The following is a 17,917-nucleotide window of genomic DNA, read 5'->3' on the forward strand; positions in this document are numbered from 1 at the left end:
GAGTAGGAGAGGGCAGCATTGCAGCTCTAAACTGCAATAAGGCAACGGTCTGGGGAATGGCTTCTTTGGCAAAGTGCTTTGGTTCTTACCACTGTGTCTAGGAGTTCCCTGCAGTTCCTCAACATGACAGAGGAGGGGTAGGATGCAGGCACGGATGACGGAGCACAGCAAGTGCATCCAGCTGAGTCCACCCGCCCCCTCTGCCATGGAGCAATGTCCCCTGGGGACTCCCAGTCAGGCGTGCTGTTCTGCAGTTTGTGATCTCATGGTCTGTTCTTTGCCAGCCCTCTGCATGCTGCAACAATAAAATAAAATGTATTTTTTGGAAGCCCTTGGCAGAGACCTTGGCAAAGAAATGTCCAAACTATTGACTGGTCTGTTGTCATCTCTGCCATAAACATGTCTGGTAGGGCAAGTTAATGAAAGTAGAGGCTTGTAAAAATGTAAATTAGTCCCTTTCCCAAACCCTTGTAATCTGGAAATCTGCACCTTTGGCCACACAACTTTAAATGCTGTGATTACAGGCAGTTCTCTTAAAAACCCCAAACAACCAGCACACACACAAAATACAGCCAGGAGATTATCATCACGGCGTGTAGGATGGAAGTAATCTTGGAGGAGGCTGTCCTTGCTCCATGCTCTGCCTGATCCGCTTCTGCTGGCGGTCTTGCAGACACAGCAGCAGTGAGGGTTGAGGGGATTAACACGTTCCAGGCTTGCACACTCACCCTGGGGGCTGGTTGGTTGCACAGTCTCTTACAAAGTTGTGGAGATCTCATGATCACATTGCAGTGACTCTGCTGCAGAGTATGGGGCATGAATGCGAAGGGTTGGAGCTGAGCCCCACAGCACCAGCCTCACTTCAGAGTGCACCTACTCCAGATTTGGCCAGTTAGCGTTCCTTTCCTACAAGGTATTTCATGCAAAGGTCTTTGGACCATGAATGCTATGCATAACTGATCAGCCCTGGTGAAAAATAGGAGCTAGCTGTGTCAGATAGCAGGCTAGCCTGGTCCTGGCCTCAAAGACCAAGTGGCTGCCTGGTGAGGTTTGTTTACAGAAGAGTTCCTGCTCTGTGGAAGCATACTGCTCATTGCTGAGATATTTAGCACTTGTTTGCAGGACAGTTCTGTGACACCTAGAACAATATGTGGCTGAGGAGAAGAAGCCAGGCTTACAAAGCCTTTGATCTCTGTTGATGGTGGGAAGGACTGTCTCTGCTCCTGGTACCAGTGCCATGAGATTCCAGGGCACCCCTGGGCGCCTGGTGCTCTGTGGGCAATGCCAGGCTAGGCTGCAACCTAAGGGTGCTGAGGAACCTGAAATCTTCTCCTGTGTTTCTTTCCTCTAACCTTAGCTTTCATTTTCTCTCCTAGGGCACCTTAGACCTGACACTGAAATCCTGTGTGAGGAGGAAGACTGACTCTATAGACAAAAGGTTTTGTTTCGACATTGAAACTAATGAAAGGTGAGATGCTTTGTGTTCAGACGGCCTCCAAACCTTGCAAAACTGGATGAAATCGCTCCTTGCTGTCTGTTACAAACAAATTTTGCTTCATTTTCCTACCTGTCCCTGGATGAACTCTGCACAGGTCTGGGACCATCACACTGCAGGCCCTCTCGGAAGCCAATCGAAGGCTGTGGATGGAAGCCATGGACGGGAAGGAGCCGGTAAGTGTTCCGGGAGTTGTTGCCCATATGCTGCCGAGCAGTGTCCTCTGCCGGCGGGTTTTGGGGAAGAGCTGGGACAGCTACCACTTATCCATAAGTCAGTCACCAGTTTAGCCACTGCACATCGGAGACAGGGCTTTGTGCTGTTCTTCGGGCACAGCTGGCAACGGGGATTTTGGTTTTCCCCCTTTAAAGCTCTGGTACAACCCTGGCTGTGCCAGGCTGCCTGAAGTCTGTGGCCTTACAGAGTCAGGAGCGCTCTGTATTTCTATTGCTCACAACTCCCTCTCCAACCTTTCTCTGTCCCTGCTCTAAGCAGCATTTGGGAAGGTGGGAGCAGCCACCCTGTGCCCCGTGTTCACCACCTTTCTGTGCCTACTGGTGTTTCCTTCCCTCAATCTAAGCAAAGCACAGTCCTCTACACTTTTCCGATCTTCCTCTACATGGGCAGCATGATGTTGCAGTGTGGGAAAACCATTTCTGGTAGCTCCCTTTGTCTTTGGGCATGCTCCACAGCACTTTTCTCCTACTCATTTAAACAGGACAGGACATGGGAGAGCATGGAGGGTCAGTGTGCTCGTGCTGGACAGCCAGTTGCTTCAGGGTGTCCGGGACTCATTCAGCTTGCACAGCATGTTATTATGTATAAAGAATTTTTGATTTTCTGTCAAGACTGGCACTCACTGTTTATTATTAATAAGTACAAGATGTATTTTTGTATGGCATGAAGGAATGTCTTGACACTTGAATTTTTAAGAGCAAGCAAACAAACAAAAAACCCACAACTCATGTGTACCAGACTGTCCAGCTGCCCTTTTTACAGGGCATCTGAAATACAAAGTTTCCAATTCAGGTGCTCCAGTGAAATGTAGAAAGTCAGAAAAAAGTAATTTGTTGTGTAGGTAATGGTATCTTCCTATCTTCCATTTTAATTATAAAATGACATTTCTTTGGGACGTTGCCTTACTGTTTGTGATTGGCTTCAGGTGATTTATGGGGTGCTGTACTTTCTTTAGAAAATAAATACTGAATCATGTTGCATGTTTTTTTTTCTTCCTTTTCCATTCCCTCCCCCGTTTCAGATCTACCACAGTCCCATCACAAAACAGGAAGAAAGTGAGTGATTTCTGTTGCCGTTCCCTGAGCTGTCAAAGCTGTCCGGAGGTCGGGCAGTTGTTTTCCTTGCCGATACACTCGTCCTCAATTTCTGCTGAATAGACTGTGTGTTCCCTCCATGGAACTCCTTTCCTTTCCATTGCAGTGTCTGATACTGAGGCCAGATAAGAATGAGTTGCAAATGGTAAAAGTCATCAATTGTAATCTGCAGTTTTTATTTAGCCAGAACTAGCGGGATGCAGAGTTCAATGTGCACCTCTTAAGCCCCAGCATAACAGAGGGGAAAAAAGATCAGCAGGAGATTTTGAGGACGTTTCATGGAATCATGGAATGGTTTGGGTTGGAAGGGACCTTAAAGCTCATCCAGTTCCAACCCCCTGCCACGGGCAGGGACACCTTCCACTAGAGCAGGTTGCTCCAAGCCCCTGTGTCCAACCTGGCCTTGAACACTGCCAGGGATGGGGCAGCCACAGCTTCTCTGGGCACCCTGTGCCAGCGCCTCAGCACCCTCACAGGGAAGAACAACTGCCTAATGTCTAATTTCTTTTAGCAAATATTATAATAGAAAAATAGAGGTGGCATTCAGTTCCCTGGAGCTCCCATCCCATCCCACTGCCTTGTCCCATATGTCTCTTTTCACAAGCAGGGTGCACCCTGCCCACTGTGCCACAGCCCTGGGCAGGCTGAGCATGCACTGCCATGGCTGCACATGGGAAACACTGTGGCTTCATTAGCATTCTATATATTAGAGTTTACTTTTATCAACACTTTAATTAGCTGACTTTAATGAGCATGGAGGTAGCGTTATCAGAAGCATAAGCATGAAACCTGTCGTTTGACTTTGTTTGCATTACACGCTTGGAAGGAATGTGACTCAGTGTTGTACAAGAGTAAATACACTATTTTTAATAGATTAGAGCTAGAAAGACTTACCATACTTGCCTTAGTCGTATCATACCACTCAGTATCAACTACCAAGTGGATCTGTGCTTGAGGGTGCCTTTATTCATTCCTGCGTTAGAGCTTTTCATTGCCGTTGCTCATAGAAGAGAGAGTTGTTATAAACATCTTGCTGAAAATACAGTGATTTCATAGGATTTGCCAGCATGGCCTGTGCTGTGACAAATGTGCTGGAGTTGGTCCAGATGTGTCCTGGGGCTGTTTCTTCCAGTAAAATGTTATTTTATGTTAAAAAGATTAACAAAAAAACCCAAACACCCCCACTCCCCCCAAATAACCCAACCCCCCAAAACTCCAAACCACCAACAGCATGGTCATTTACAAGAAATTCAGTATAAATGTTGGCACTGAACAGAAAGATATTTCACATATATATGTGTATATATATATTTGGACTATATATATATAGTATAATTTGGACAATCCTTTCACAGATATCCCAGAAAAATTAGCAGAAATAGTAGTGTGATTACAGAAATGGACATATGTATCTAAAAAAAAATCCTGACTTCCTACCTGCTTCATGATGCCTGCATGGCAGGCACAAAGACAGCCCGGGGTTAAATAGTGGTACAAAAGCCAGCGTTCTGCTTTACTCAGCCTATCAAGCTGTATTGGGTTTGCTTTTTAATGTAGTCAGGTAGATAAGCAGAAATTACATGATCCTGTGGTGTGGTGAGCTTTAACTGCAGATTTTGCAGCGCTCTGGAAATATTAGTCAGCTCCTTATCAGATGATACAAACTCACATGTGGCTGGCCTCTGATTTATGCTTTTATTATTAAAGACAGAAAGAGGATAAGGAGCAGTGCTGTAACTCAAAGTGAATTCAAGGAAAAATGGACAACATACAGAAGTAATAATTCCTTGTCAGGATTTAAAGAATGCCTGTGTTTTTCTGGAGGGATGCACGCGATGCAAATGTGTTTGTGAACCTGGCTACATGCTGTGGCACTGAGCTTTGTGTGCTGAGCAGGGTCCTGGGATGGGGCTTTCCCAGTATTTTTCCATGGGGAGCTGCATGCTGGTGTTCGGGCAGGTAACACTGCTTCCCTTCTTTGAAACAGTGGAGCTGAACGAGGTCGGCTTCAAGTTCGTGCGGAAGTGCATCAATGCTGTGGAAACGAAAGGTAAGCTGCTCTCCCTGGCATCAGGAGGTGCTGCTGTCCTGGCATTGCTTCCTGAGGCCTTGAGTTGTTTTGTTTTTTCAGCAGTTATAGTGCTGTTAGTCCAAGAATTGAGACTTTGACTTTTAGCTGAAGAATGCATGCCAGAGGAGCAGAAATCCTGTGTGGTCCAGAATGTTGTTATACCACATTTGGTTAGGATTGAATTTCCACCTTTATGCTGTTTTCATTCACTGGTCTCTTTATCTTTGGCTCTGAGAAAACAGACGATAGCTCTGGAATTCTCGCTGTACTGGGGGACAGGCAGGGGATACCTGGGGTACAGGGTTACTCAGACCCATTTTGTTAAAAGTAGCAGGACAGAAGCAGGCTGATGGTTGACAGCTCACCCTCTGGTCTTTCATGAAGTGCCCAGCCTGTACCAGCATACACGGCCAGCATGGGCTGTAGGACAAAGATAGATCACTCCAGAACAGCTAGATGCCACAGGGAAAGGTGCCTGGTTTAGTGTCCAGAACCTTCGGGAGATGTGACCAGCCAAGCCCTGCTGAGCTGGGGAGGAGCAGAGCAATGAGACCCTCCTCGCAGAGCCAGGCAAATCCAACACTTCTGTCTTTCCTAACACTGGCTCATATTTTCAAAGAACCAGCTTAAACATGTTTGGGTTTTGAGACAATTTGAACAAGTTTGTGTCAAGCAGCACCCTCCAGAAATGGCACCTTTTGGCAGGTAGGACTTGCCAGCTTGAGCATGTGTTCTGCACATTGGCTGGGCTCCCCTGACCATGACATGATCCCGACAGAAGGTCCAAGTCCTGCTGCATGAGTGGCCGTGCCTCACATCGTGCCTCACATCGTGCCCACATGGGGCAGTGTGTGGGGAATATCCTGGGGTAGTTCAGGATATATCAGCAGTTCTACTGAGCCAGCACCCGACAGCCAGGAGAGGAGTTCCACTAGATGGGGCCTTTGGACTTCCCACCAGCTGGGGAAGACCCTTCCTAACGCTCTTCGGCTTTCTCCTGCTTAGGAATTACTACGGAGGGCATCTACCGGACTGTTGGCAGCAATATTCAGGTGCAGAAGTTGCTGAACGCCTTTTTTGGTAAGAATTAATTATTCTGCACAACTAGATTGTCCTGGGTTTGTATTGTTTTATATTGACAGAGAGGATTGGGTTTTACAGTGAGAAATGTCCACTGTGGTTTTTGGTCCCTGTGGCCCCTTGAGGCCCATCTTCCCCTTCTTTTCTGGGCTTTCTGCTGCAACTGCATTTATTTGTTCGTCGTGCAACCTGCATTTAAAGTTAAGTGAGCAGCAGCAAGACAAAGGGAGGCAGTGACCCTGGAGCAGTGATCACAAGCCTTTTTTCATCCTGTGCTAAAAATATCCAGGCATTTTGGAATTGCATGCTGGGGACACATTCCTGTTGCAGGCCTGGGATGCAGGACATTGGCCAAGGAGAGATGAGCCCTTGCCTTTGGCCTCTGCCCCGCTGCCCCTCCTGCAGTGCTGGGGACTTGCCTGGCTGTTTGTGGGGAGCTACCATGCCCCATGGGTCTGGCACACAGGTGAGCCTTTTTCTCAGTGGGGTATCACGGAGAGCTGTACTACAGTGGGATGGTGGCCTCTGCAGAGAGGCCTTTCCCCTGGTTTGAGTTTTTCACCTGGAAGGACTGGGATACCTCACCATATGCAATGTATATGTTACTAAAGCAATGTGTATGGCTTTCTGCTGTAAGCCCTTTTGTGCACTGAGCCCTGTATCTCATACGAGCAGGTAGATTGGTGGGTAGTCTTTGTAGGAGAGATGGTTAAACTCCCTGCATCAGGTTGTGGGGCTCAGCAGCGTTGCTATGTGTGGGGACACAGTGCTCCTGGGCTGGGATCTAAGACCGTTGTGCCCATGGTTCCCATAGGCTCAGGCAGGCGGGGAGCCCCTGGAGCACAGGGCAGAAAGCAGGTTCACACTGATACGTGTGCCTTATGCTCATGCCAGCTCCCTGCACAGCCATCTGGTATTGATATATTCTGTAAACTATTGTTTTTCACTACTGTTTACTATTGCTTTTATTATTGTTGTTGTTTATTAAAATGGCTGGTTTGTGCTGATGTATAGTTGTGCCTGGTTCCTGTGGAGCCGTATTTCAGACAGCTTTTGGTTATGCTTGCCTGATGACTAATTACTTTTAGGCTGAGTTTTTATTGCTTCTTGATTCTCACCCTCCCTGTGAGTAGCTTTGTGGTTTTCTCCTCTGAACCCCACCAGTGAGTGGCTTTTCATTTCATTTATGTGCATTGGTCTGGTTAACCACTTGCCACCCCACTGTCTATGAGCTCAGGATGGAAAGTCCAGCGCCACAGAAATAACTGCTGCAGAACGGTTTCATCCTGAGCTTCAGTAAGGAGATGATAGATTTTTTTTTTTTCCCCTCTTCAGTTCTATTTCTTTTTAAAATAACTCATGCAGTTTTTTTTTCTTAGTCCAGCCACCCCCATCCTCCACCCATGTCCTTCATCATATCACAGAAATTATGTGGTTGTTTGGTGAGGGTAGGTAGGGGCAATGTGTACCTCTACACTGCTGTGCCTCCTTCTCTAAGCTACTTCCTCTCCATGCAGCAAGAGGGGATGTTTCCAGAAAAGCCTTCAGGGGAGTAGCTGCGAAGGAGGGATTGGAGCAGAACACTGAGATTATTTTGATACCAGAAAGCTTGTCTTGGATCTGTTGAAATGTTTTACTCTGCCAGTCTTGGCTGTGCTGGGAAAAAACAAACTGTAGAAAATATTCCCTCACTAACTTTTCACCACTGCTTAAAGTTTACCTCATGCTTCTTCCTGTGTCCTTTCTTAGCACTGCTCCCCAGCCTTTCCAAATATCGACACTGGTACTGCTGTTCTGCTTCTTCAGCCGTGAGAATCGGCAGCTTTCTTCTTGTGCTGCTGTGGCTTCATTTGTCTCAAAAGCATTCCCTCCCTGAGAGCATGCTATTTATTAACAGCCTCAGGACAGACCTTACTTTAAATCCATTTTGTTCTTCCCTCAGATCCAAAATGTCCAGGGGATGTGGATCTCCAAAGTGGCGACTGGGACATCAAGACGATTACCAGCTCACTAAAGTTTTATCTCAGGTAGTGTTGCAGGTCTCATCTGCCCCAAGTGGGCAAAGGAGCTTGGGCCTGATGTGATGAAAAGCGGAGTGAACTGCCAGATGTTAACACCTGGCTGTTGGGAGGGGTAATGCAGTGACAAAGGCTTTGGGAAGATGAATGGATTTTTTTGGGTTGGTTTTGGAGGAGTTTTTTTGTTTTGCTTTGGTGGTTTTTCTTTTTTAATTGAGAAATATGCCTCTTGTAGAAACTCCCCATCCTATGGGGAAAGCTGTTTAAATAATACTGGCCGGGGGCAAGATGCTACCGGGAACTGGTGGTGCTGGACAGTGAGCTGGTTTGCCTGTCGGTCCTTCAAGCTCAGCCAGGAGTCGGTCACGTTGCCGTGCCAGAGCTGTTTTCTTTCTGGTTATTGCAGGAATCTCTCAGAACCCGTCATGACATACAAGCTCCACAAAGAGTTGGTCCTGGCTGCCAGTAAGTCCCGCCGCCGCGCTGCCGCCAGTCCCTAGCCCTGCCCTCCCCGACCAGTGTACATCAAAGTCACTTGACTGAGCTCTGCCAGCCCGACGCTAGGTGTCTGGCTACTTTCCCCCATAGAAAGAGGAGCGACCCTCTCTTCCGAGTGCTTTAAATGTGGTATTTCTTCCCTTCGCTGTTATTGCAGTGCTCTTCCCTCCAACAGGGTTTCATGCTCTTGGAGGGTCAGGAGAGCCAGGGGATGTCAACTAACCTGAAATCAGCACAACTGTCCCAGAAGAATTGTTTCTCGATAGTATTAATATATTTATTTTAAAACCTGTTAGGGAATGGGATGTGCTGTTGCCCTACAAATAGGTGGGTTCACCCTTTAGGTTGTGAAATTTGTCCTGGAATGTGGAATCCAAAGTGTCTACTAGTATATGAAAGACATTTTTCTGCTGCAGCTCTTGGGACTGAGCCACTACCTCTATTAACAGAGGTTGGCCAAGTAGCATGTGTGGAACTGGCCAGTCCTCGGCCATCCTGTTGTTATGGCCATTTCATATAAGCCATAATAAGTCTGAACTGGCTGCATCTTTGGAGCCAGTGTAGTGGAATGGAGACTAGAGGGATACAGGGAGTTGGTTATCTCCCTCAGCATGAGAGTACTGGCATTTGGAAATCCATGGTACACTCAGAAACACTTTGGATTAAAACATCCTTCACACCCCCATGCCTCCTTGAACTCAACGGGAGGGTAGGAGCGTGCCCACCTCTCCTAAGCTTGGACCTCTGGAGAATTAATTACACTTGTTCTTTCTTGGAAAGGAAAATTTTCCACCACTACTGGTTATGCTCAAGTCCAAGATTTATTAGTTTCATTACTGGTTAAACCAATGGTGCCTGGGTACGTGCAAAACCGTAATTCCTTCCTACCCTCCCTCAGAAACTCTCACCATTAAGATTTCCAACTACCAACATCCCACACTACTCTTTTCACACTGAGTATTTTACTGTTTCTTGATTATTTATGCTTCTAAGGGTGACCTCTTTGGGTCAGGAACTCAGTTTTTTTTTCCTGGAAGACATTTGACCATGTTGTTCAGCATTACAGCTCTCTGGGCTCATAAGACACCCAGCAGAGAGGCTGTGCATTCCCCAGGTGTGCTGGTGTATGTGGCAAGGGTGCGAAGGGCAGGTCCCAGCCATGCCCAGCCTGTTTCCCCAGCCACGCTGGCTTCTTTTCTTCTATTCTCAAGCTTCATTTCTTTCACTTTCCACTTCATTTCGTTTCTCACAATGATTTACCCTGTTGCTATGTAATCTCACTTTCCTTCTGCCTCCCATCGCTGAGTTTGGCCAGGCAGCCCTACTCTGAAGAAGAAACGGCTCCCACGGATTTTCTTTGGCTTTATCTTTATCTTACGTATTTACTTTGAAAGTGGTGGGCACAAAGTTTTCTTTGTGTTACCTTTCCAGAATCTGAGAACCTGGATTACAGGCTGGGAGCCATTCATGCGCTGGTCTATAAACTACCTGACAAGAACAGAGAAATGTTAGAGCTCCTCATACAACACCTTGTCAAGTAAGCAGAAGTTTTCTCTAAAGCCAGAGTAAGGGGAGTAAAGGAATCAGCAGAACAAGCCTTTTTTTTCTGTGTCAGCTTTGCAAAATTGTATCCACCACAGTCCCTTTAGGAATTTACTTTTGGACTGCACAGATGGTATGGTTATCTTTGCTACCCACTGCATTAAGTGATGCTTCTCTTCCTAATTGCCACTTTCATCCCCTTTCTGACACACACCAAGCAGAAAATAATTATGACATGAAAATACCCTCTGACAGCATAGCTATAAATTGTCACCTCTCACTCCAGTTAATACAAACATTAGGTCTCAAGCTCAAAAGCAAGGGAGCAATCTGTGTGCAGGTCAGAAAGGACCAGGGCTTGCAGAACCAATGACTTTTGTATGACAGGGCTTGCTTTGGACTTTTGGACCTGTTTTCAAAATGGGACTGTTTCAGAAATAAGCAAGAGTGATCTGGGGTTGTCACACCCTGACACTCAAAGGTGAGTGCTTGGCTCTCAGTGCTGTGCCTTGTCTTTGGGGCGAGGAGACCTGGCTGTGGGTCCTGGTTCCAGCCTTTTGTGCCCATGTTTGTGTGGTTTTTAGAAACCTTCCTGTGTAAATGGCAGAGCTGCGGTCTGATGAAGCTAACGCTGTGCTTGTGGTCACTGTGTTTATTCCTTCAAGTGTTTACGCTTAAATTCTGTTCCCTCTCCTCTCATGCTGACAGAAACTTCTTTAACAGCAGAGCTACAGGGCAAACCGAGAATTAAACTCAGAATTCATTCCATGTCAGCATCAGAGTCTCTCTCCTCTGGTCTACTTCTGTAAGTAGGTAGTACTCCCCTAGGTGGTCAGTACTTCAGTCAGCCATCGGTGCTGCTCTGCAGGCATGCACAGTCCTGGCCAGAGAGAGCTCTGCTCTGTGAAAACGGTGGTTCTCTCAGAAAAGAAGATGCTGTGTAGAGATTTATTGCAAAACTCCGAAGTGTGCTCCCTGCATTCAGTCCTCCTCCTTCAGAGAGTGGGAAAAGTAAAGCAAAAGTCGGTTCTGGATAAATAGGATATTCCAATTTACATTACTCCTTTTGTGTGTATGTTGCACAGATGACTTTTGATTGCAGAATTAACAGAGGAGCTGGCAATGGGAAAGGATCAAATAAAAATGCTGTCAGTATGTTGCTCTTCCAAACGGTTGTCCTGGCCAAATGTGCTTGTCAGAGCTAGAGACATGATTTGTGTCTGGAAGGGCTGGGAAACAAATTCTCTTAAAACAAAATGAAGAAAATTGAAACACTGATTCTTACTGTATCATCTTTTAATTGCTTGAAATAAGATCTATTGGAAAAAAACCAACCAAACAAACTAAACCCTATTCCTTCTTTCCCTCCTCTCTGCAGCATATGTGAGCACAGCCGAGAGAATCTGATGTCACCATCTAACATGGGGGTGATATTTGGACCTACTCTCATGCGTGCACAGGAGGACACCGTAGCAGCGATGATGAACATCAAGTTCCAAAACATAGTGGTTGAGATCCTCATCGAGCACTTTGGGAAGGTACAGGCAGCAGTCCCGGGAGCAGCACCACACAGCTCCTGGCTACTCCATCCTGTTCATGCAAACTGTTGCTGTGGCAACGATGTACAGCTCTTGCTCCTTCTTCCGGAGTCTCCTTAGGGGCTGGGATGGTTTTGTATAATACACTGTTCTGAAATGCTTCAGAAGGAAACAAAATGTAGCAGGTATGTTTCTTGCTATTGCCTTTAGCTAGTTCTGAAGGAAACCCTGAGTCTAGGATCTTTTCTTTTTAAATAAGAGGAATCTTTATTAAAAAAACAAAACAAAACAAAACAAAAAATCTATGCCTGCACATTTCAGGACTTTATGCTTTCCTCTGCTGAAGACAGGAGCTAGACCAGAGCATAACTGGTTTCAACAGGCACAATCCAAGATGAGACACTATACAACACAGAGGAGAAAAATCCAAAGCAGACAAGTATTGAAAGGCTGATGAAAATAACTTGGCAGTGCCTACGATCTGTTGGGATCCAGGCAGGCCTGGGGAGAGGAGCTGCTGCCTGGGGTGGAGCTATCAGAGAAGACTTGAGCAGGCGGCCGGTCCTGTTGTGTGGGGCAGTGCTTGGCACGGGGTAGTGCTGAGCATGGGGCAGTGCACCTCAATGAGGCTCCAGCAGCGTTTGCCTTTCACGAGACCTTTGCTGAACATTTTAGTGTGAGAGCATTGCCTGAATGCACAGCCTGGCTTAGTTTGCTGTGGTGGGTACTGAAGATTCATGTGTAGACAACAGCTGCTTTTTCGTGTGGCGTTTTGTTTCCTGATGGAAAGCAGAGTTTTCCGCTGTCTCCTGTGTTAGTGCTTCCTCCTTGTACTATATCTGATACAATTGCTTTGGGTTTTCAGGGTGGCTGGAGGATAGGTGACTGTATGTTAATATTTAAAAACTTGAGGAGCATTTGCATTCCATTCAGTGTACCAAGGACCAGATTTCTTTCCTGGTAACAATGCTAGGTTCAGAAGAGTGAGTTTGGTCCTTCAGCTTTTTGTAATGCTTTACAGAGTGCCCAAACAATCTCTTATGTCTTAGAGTAGGGAAAGTTTGAAACCATCCTTTAAAGGATGTTGTTTGTTGTGAGGAGGCTGGGGTAGCGCTCTCAGCAGACAAGGCAGCACATGTACAGAAGTGAAGCTCCCTTTTTGGGAAGAGGATGCCAAAACTGAAAGAGCAAGGTTCTTGGAAAAGCAGATGTGGATTTGGAACAACCAAACAAGGACCAGATGGGTGGTGTGGGATTTGGTTGTGGTGCCGAGGATTGAAATGAGAGAAATGGGATGAAAGAACTCAGAGAGACTTTTGAGCATCCACACAAGAAACTCATGAAAAACATAAGCCAGTTTCTTTGTAGATCTCTGTGAATGTTTTTAGTAAGTTCCCACAGCAAAACAGTGAATTGTTTGTGTGCTGGGATCCTCACACAACTTGCTGAGAGCTGATCCTCTGCCCTCCCTCTTGTACAGCCCGTGGTGCAGGCTGAGTCAACACATCATCTATACTGCTGCCTCTAAGAGATGGAATTAAATCTTTAATTAAGCCAGATGTCTCTTTGCTTGCTTTTAATTTCTTCAACGATAAGGTTAAGTTAGTAACATTTATTAGATTGAGCTTGTAGGTTCAGCTTCAGAGCTGGAAGTGTCTTCAGCTCACACATGAGCAAACACTTCAAATGAGTCTGAAGGAAGAGAGGAATATGGTTTATATGGTGTGATACAAAGAAATTATTCGTGAAGTCTTAGTGTGTAATTAGTTTCCACAGCTCATATTTCAGTTAAATTAAAGAAGTTGATGATTCTGGAAACGCCTCCTTCTCTGTGCAGACCTTCTAAATATGAGGATCTGTCAATATCTTTGTACTTTCAAGTTGTTTAACTTGGATTTTCATTTAGAAGGCAGAAACAAAGCAGAGGCTGCAGCCACATCTTAAAAAGATTAGTTTGCAGTGGGGTTTAACATGGGTTTCAGATGTGGAAAAGCATCTTGTGAAAACAGCATTCTGTGGTATCTTTATAAACCTCCAAGTTACTCTTTTTCTTTACAAAACAATATTGGATTCTTGTCAATATATAGGAATGAGGTTGATGTTTCAAAAAAATGGCTCTGCTGCAGGTAATCATTTGCTGTTTTAATAATACACGAGCTGCTGCTTTTAAATCATAGACTGTTTCTGTCACAGCAAATTCCTCTGAGTCCAGGCAAGGGGAATGCACCTGACCTTGTATTCTGGAGCAGAGAAAATGTAGTACCCCTGCAAAGGGCAGAGCCCCTCTTGGCATTAAGCATCAGCAGTCACCGTGTGTCACCAAATAACGAAAGAAAAGCAGCTGAAACGACCCATTTGGGGTCAGCTGGGTCTTTGCCCTGGGTGTGTTTTTCCTCCTCTCTTCAGGCACAGTAAGTCAGGAGCAAAGCCTGGGTACCAGTTCATGGTATTTGTACCGAGTCTGCTGAGGGGAAGCAGGGGCAGAACAGGCTGGGTGCAGTTTAGGTCTGCCTTTGCCCGGGTGAGGAGCCCCATGCCCACCCTCACCGTGGTACACGGTCCCTGGTCTTCAAGATCAAGAAGGTTAAAGTGGGTCGTGTTTTCCTCTCTCATCCCCATTTTGATTTCCCAGAACTGCTTTTTGGCTGGGAGAAGAAATAATATGCTTTTGATTTGAGTTACCAAAATGTCATGCTTAATCAAATCAGAATGTTGAATTTCTTCATTTTAAAATTTTTATGAGTGGCATAATAAAATTGTTCTTCCATAACAAAGCGTGCACTGAGAGAACAGTGGCCCTGCTTGTTGGTGGGACTGGCACCCGTGCTTGTCCTCTGAGTTTCAGCCATCTCCTGCTGACAGCTGGAAGGGACCAGCTCTGCATTCTTCCAGGATGGGCCATGCAGCCTCTGGTCTCAACAACTCATGCCACCCCAGCCGCAGTAACTCACTCTAAAGCGTGATATAAATTCAATTAATTTTTATGAGAAAAACACAAGAGCAGTTGGGTTTGGTCTTTAGTGCGGTGGTTCAGGTCTTCAAGAAACTGCCTGGAAGCTTAATTCTTTCTCATCTCTTAAAAAAAACCACTGACAGAAGTAATGTCTAAATTAAACCCAACCAAATACGTGCCATATCACCAATGAGAAAATGCGATAAAACTCCTTGGCAGCATTGTTTTTATGCCAGTATTTCATCCAAGATAACTTCATAGTGCCACACACTTCATTGTAAGCCAAGAGCTGAAGGGTTTTTAGCATTAAATCTAAACCGATTTGTTTGGGTGCTTTCCGTAGATTGTATCGCCTCACTGATGTGGAAATCTTGATGTTTCTCAGCAACTGTCATCTTCAAAGCTCCCTTCTTCTCTTCCAGGATAATTTGCTTCTACGCATTTTGTCAGTATTGACGATTTTGCTGCATTCATTAGTTTAGCGCTGCAGGAGGTGTGCAAGGTGCAGAGCAGGCAGCCTGACTGGAGGAGTGCCAACAGCGGGACACATGTATGGATGTGTAACTAAAGCACTGGCCCTGCTCCAGCCCCAGCAGCCGGGGCTCTCCCGGTTGCTGCTGACCCTTGAGGGCACCGTCTGTCCCCCTCCACAGAGGCACGGGGCTCACAGGGCTGGAGTAAACAGCTGCGAGGGCCCCGCGAGGTTCTTGTGGGCTGTGTGGTTTGGAGCAGCTTTTCCAGCCCTCTGGGGTCAGCCAGCCGTGTCTCAGGCCACAGACCACTTCTGTGCGTGGTGCAGAGCAGAGAGGAATGGGGCAGCCCTTGGCATAGTCAGCGCGTGGGAGCTTGCCAGGCAGGAGCTGGGTCTTTGCTCCTGGTGCGGTGTGCTGTCCTCAGCTGCCTGGCACAGCATGGTGCTTGGCTGGGAATGGGGGTCTGAACCTTACACTGCTGGAGCTATGGGGCCGTGGGGAAGGTGTCCAGGGTGGCCACCATCCCTCTCTGTGCTGGCAGGTGGACCTTTGGCTGGAGGTGCAGCAGCAGCCCCTTCGGGTCAGGCCATCTAAATGTTTCTGCCTTTACAGATCTACTCTGGCCCACCAGAAGACACCACAGCCCCACCGGTGCCTCCTCCAAGAGTAGCTGCCCGGCGGCATAAACCCATCACCATTTCCAAACGTCCTCTAAGGGAAAGACCCGTCTTCTTCGGTGCTTCTGTGGAAGAAAGTGGAGGTCAGTCCATCTGTTTAGTGGTGCCTTACCTGCCTCTCATCCCTCCTGTTTCTTTTAGCACCTTTCAGGGAGCAGTAGAGATATCAATCACAGGACTGTGCTTCCCAGGCGGTAAACACAGCAAGCAGTGAGGTTTGTTGTTCAGTGAGTAAGGAAAGAAAAAAAATCCTCACACATAGGCTGCATCATCTCACAACTCAAACTCCTTGGGAATTTTTTTCCCATTACTTGCAGCATTCTCTGTTAGCTAAGCTAAGAGGTTTTGCTTCAGAGGCAAAAATGCAAAGTGATGCAAATGCAGCTGAGGAGCAGAGGTGGTGGGATGAGAGGGGCGGCTGTGTGCTGCTGAAGCCCTGTCGTAGCAGACCGTGGCAGTGCTGAGAGGAACGGCAGGGCCAGCTCTGCCCCTGCTGGTTGTGCATCCAGAGCAAGAACTTCTTCAGGACTCAGTGACAGTATTTTCTAGACCAAATACAACTCAGCTGTTAAATTCATTTGATTGTAAGGCAATACTGAGGCGTTTGTTATCATATTGAAGGGCACATCAATGCAAAATCATGCTTCTCTCTGCACCCGACCTGCTCTAATTGTCGTTGCAGGCTGTGTCCTTGATCACATCATCAGAGACAAAGTCTTTTCCTCTGTTACAGTTTTTAGAGCTTTGATGATGTTTTAGGCCTAATGCTACAAGTGTACTTTTTGGCACCGGCAAAACATGATTGATGCAGATTGCTCATGGAAATCACAAGACTGCTCATGTAGTGAGAGATGGCCTTGCATTTAAATGTTTCTCCCAACTGGGAGCAGAAGCATTAGCATTTGATGCAAAGCTGCAGGGTGCAATCAGTTTCACAGGAGTGCTTTTACATCCCCTGCCTGAGCCTCTAGCACAGCAAGAGGCATGAGTTGATTGATTTTTGGAGGGATGTAAAAGCATGGTACACAACTTGTCATGAGCGAGAGCACTGGAAATTTAAAAGAAACCGTAAGTATATTCTGTGATACTGTTTCAGCTTTCTTCATGCCTCAGCGTTTGCATGAGCCACTCGCTTTTTGTGTTTTGCTCAGGGTGAGGGTCTGTCGATCCCCCACCACACACATGCTTGTCCCTGGGCACCCCAGGAGCTTTGTGGCTGTGGGGCACAGACCACCATGCCTCCATGCTGCTTCCTAACCCAATGTCTGTCTGTCCTGTTGGCTCCACAGCAGACCGGCACAGCCAGACCCCCAATGGCAGCAGCAGCACGGAGGTCCCCAAGCCACTGCACCGCAGCCGCCTGCCCGCACCCCGGCTGGGGGGAGATGAGCCGGGGCGTCCCCCTACTGAGGGCCGGCCTCACCCGTGCACCGAGGCAGAGGTGGGGAAGATGGTAGCCAGGCTGCAGGATGGAGGAGTGAAGTCGGCCAGTAAGGCAGCCAACGGCATGGTTGCCAGCCCTGCCCTGAGGACCTCCACACTCCAGGCCAAGAGACCTGCTCCCCGACCAGGGATATATGGCAGAGAGGGTGAGCATGCGCCTGGGCTGTAGTCCTAGCTGAAGCAAGGCACAAGGAATGCCATTCTTCTGGGGAAAACTCAAGGCGCCAAAACCAGCCTTCCCCATTGTGCATCATGCGCTGGGTTGGCCAGGGTGGGTGGTGGGCTTCTCGCCTTGAGTCCTCTTGATGTAGCTCAGCAAGAGGGATTGGGAGACCAGAACAGCTTGAGCTGTGGGCATGGGCCTGCAGCCCCAGGGTTTGATCAGGTCCTGGCCTCCTGGCTTGTCCTGTTTTATTTCAGACAGTGGGTACCTTTGTTGTGTTGCTTACTGGGGGTGCAGCTGCTGCCAGGTTTCGAGACAGCCTGCAGAGCTGGTGCTGGTGCCAGTGCTGTGCTTTTCCTGCTGAGCCCATCAGATGCCACCAGCATCAGATGAAGTCAGGCTTTCTGTGCAGTACCTGAGCCTCTTGTGCTAAGCTCAACCTAGCTCAGTGGTCTCAAAATTGAGGCTTGAGTAGCGATCTAAAGACCATTAAACCCAAAGCAATTTGTATCCAGTCTAACCAGCCATAAGCACTCTGGATTGTCAGTGCTTTCCTCAGCAGGATGAGGAAAATGGCAAAAGTCACTTTCACATATTAAATACTAATGGTTGTATCTGTCAGGCTGCCTATGAGG

General features: G+C 47.1%; 1 protein-coding gene across 3 annotated transcripts in view; it reads left to right on the plus strand.

Annotated features, from left to right (window-relative positions):
- OPHN1 (oligophrenin 1) overlaps positions 1 to 17,917 on the plus strand; it is a 64,252-nt gene that overhangs the window by 39,899 nt on the left and 6,436 nt on the right. For 2 of the 3 annotated variants that reach the window (XM_030496978.2, XM_030496980.1), the window contains 11 exons: positions 1,377 to 1,468; positions 1,593 to 1,671; positions 2,754 to 2,787; positions 4,814 to 4,876; positions 5,903 to 5,977; positions 7,920 to 8,004; positions 8,402 to 8,460; positions 9,925 to 10,030; positions 11,414 to 11,573; positions 15,612 to 15,759; positions 16,966 to 17,265. In XM_030496978.2, the coding sequence (XP_030352838.1) occupies positions 1,377 to 1,468; positions 1,593 to 1,671; positions 2,754 to 2,787; positions 4,814 to 4,876; positions 5,903 to 5,977; positions 7,920 to 8,004; positions 8,402 to 8,460; positions 9,925 to 10,030; positions 11,414 to 11,573; positions 15,612 to 15,759; positions 16,966 to 17,265 (1,201 nt within the window). The remainder of the gene's footprint in view (positions 1 to 1,376; positions 1,469 to 1,592; positions 1,672 to 2,753; positions 2,788 to 4,813; positions 4,877 to 5,902; positions 5,978 to 7,919; positions 8,005 to 8,401; positions 8,461 to 9,924; positions 10,031 to 11,413; positions 11,574 to 15,611; positions 15,760 to 16,965; positions 17,266 to 17,917) is intronic. The other variant, XM_030496979.2, reaches the window with a different exon arrangement.

The sequence above is a fragment of the Strigops habroptila genome, chromosome 9, assembly GCF_004027225.2.
Source record: "Strigops habroptila isolate Jane chromosome 9, bStrHab1.2.pri, whole genome shotgun sequence".
NCBI lineage: Eukaryota > Metazoa > Chordata > Aves > Psittaciformes > Psittacidae > Strigops > Strigops habroptila.